Source organism: Zootoca vivipara, chromosome 6 (genome assembly GCF_963506605.1).
Source record: "Zootoca vivipara chromosome 6, rZooViv1.1, whole genome shotgun sequence".
Taxonomy (NCBI): Eukaryota; Metazoa; Chordata; class Lepidosauria; order Squamata; family Lacertidae; genus Zootoca; species Zootoca vivipara.
In genome coordinates, this window is record NC_083281.1 from 4,058,168 (window position 1) to 4,059,821 (window position 1,654).

At 55.4% G+C, this 1,654-nt stretch overlaps 1 protein-coding gene across 1 annotated transcript; it reads right to left on the bottom strand.

The window, feature by feature from the left end:
* Positions 1-309: 309 nt before the first annotated feature.
* Positions 310-1,149, bottom strand: LOC118086018 (prohibitin 1-like). The gene has a single exon (XM_035117221.2). It carries the CDS (start codon positions 1,147-1,149, stop codon positions 310-312), a length of 840 nt encoding a protein of 279 aa, XP_034973112.2.
* Positions 1,150-1,654: the final 505 nt, after the last annotated feature.

Sequence of the window (1,654 nt, forward strand, 5' to 3'; positions counted from 1 at the left end):
GATTGGCTGCGGGAGCTTCCTGTGCTCAAACGGAAGCCGCATCAGACGTTCGGCTTCTGAAAAACGTTCGCAAACTGGAACACTCACTTCTGGGTTTGTGGTGTTCAGGAGCCAAGCCGTTTGGGAACCAAGCTACCACTGTATTATATATGTGTGTGTGTGTGTGTGTGTGTGTGTGTGTGTGTGTGTATGATATGTGTGCATATATATAATCAATGAAAACAAACAGAGGGATTTCCAATGCATTTTAATTAGGACATCTTGCATTTTCAATCCCCCTAAAAATGGGGGAAAGCTTTAAAACTGTGGTTAAATCTCTTGCGACGGGGATGCCAGCTTCACTTGCCGGGCTGGCTGAACGAACGTGGGCAGGTAGGTCACGTTGCGGGACGGTGCGAGGTGCAAAGCAATGTCCTCGGCTGCCTCGAGCTTGCGCAATTCGATGAGTCCATCGCCCGCTGAAGCCAGCGAGCTGGCGATGAGCTGAGCGGCTTTTGCGTCACCTTCGGCGGAGAGGACCGCTGCGGCTTTCAACTGCTCGGCCTTCTCCACCATGAATCTGGCCTTCTCTGCTTCCTGCTGGGCCACCTGCTTCATTTCGACAGCCTCCACAAACTCCTTCCCGAATGTCAGGTGCGTCAAGGAAACGTCATCCAGGATGAGGCCAAAGGGGGCTGCTCTTTCCGCCAGCTCTTCGCTGACCTGCCGGGAGACTAGCTCCCTCTGGGTGATCAGCTCGCCGGCGTCAAAACGAGCCACCACCGACTTCAGGATCTCTGTCGTGATGGAAGGTAGTACCCTCTCGTCGTAGTCCTCGCCCACCGTGGTGTAGATCCAGGGAAGCTGCGCCACCACCGGCCTGAACAAGATCCTCAGGGTGATGTCCACATTCTGTAGATCTTTGCTCCCTGTGACGACTGGGATGTTGCGCGGGCGAGAGCGGCAGTCGAAGATGACTGGTTTCTGCACCCAGGGGACAAGGAAGTGGCTCCCTTCTCCCACCACAACGTCCTGGACACCCCGGAACCGGTCAAAGATGACGGCTTTGTGTCCCGCGTCCACGGTGTAAACAACAGAGTTGACGATGCCACCGGCAACCGCCAGCCCCAGACCTAGTCTGCTCATGGTCTCAAAGATCTTGGCAGCCATTGGGCTCTTCATAAACCCCACATTTCACGGCTCCCGGTGACCTGAACTCCACGTGAGCGCTCAGCCAAGCCTCCCGGTCCTTCTGTGTTCACATACAATCTTTGCCCTCTTGCCCACGGGCCGCGATGCCCGATGGAATCGGCAGCCCTTCCAATCGCAGTGGTAAAGGGGCGAAGGAAAGTGGCGCATGCCCAGAGCCATGTGCACCAAATCTCGAACCCGCATGTCAGGGTCTCTTTTGGGGGCTCTCAGGGGTTGACAGTCTTGTGACACCACCGGGGCCTGCCTTATGATGTCGCCGCACCATGACAGCGCCAAGCCCTGTTTGTGATGCCGCAACTGGAAAAAAGGACAGGACATGGCGCTGATTGGAAGTGGGGCAGCGTGGCCAACCTGGAACTTTTGCAGGCACAGACAGTATGGGAAGAGAGAATCGCATGTTGTGACCGCTCTGACAGCGTCAAGAGCACCAACCATCATGGATGTGCAATAATTTTAGAAAGGA

Excerpts from the sequence above, each read along its gene's own strand:
- LOC118086018 (XM_035117221.2), bottom strand. The coding sequence starts at position 1,149 with ATGGCTGCCAAGATCTTTGAGACCATGAGCAGACTAGGTCTGGGGCTG.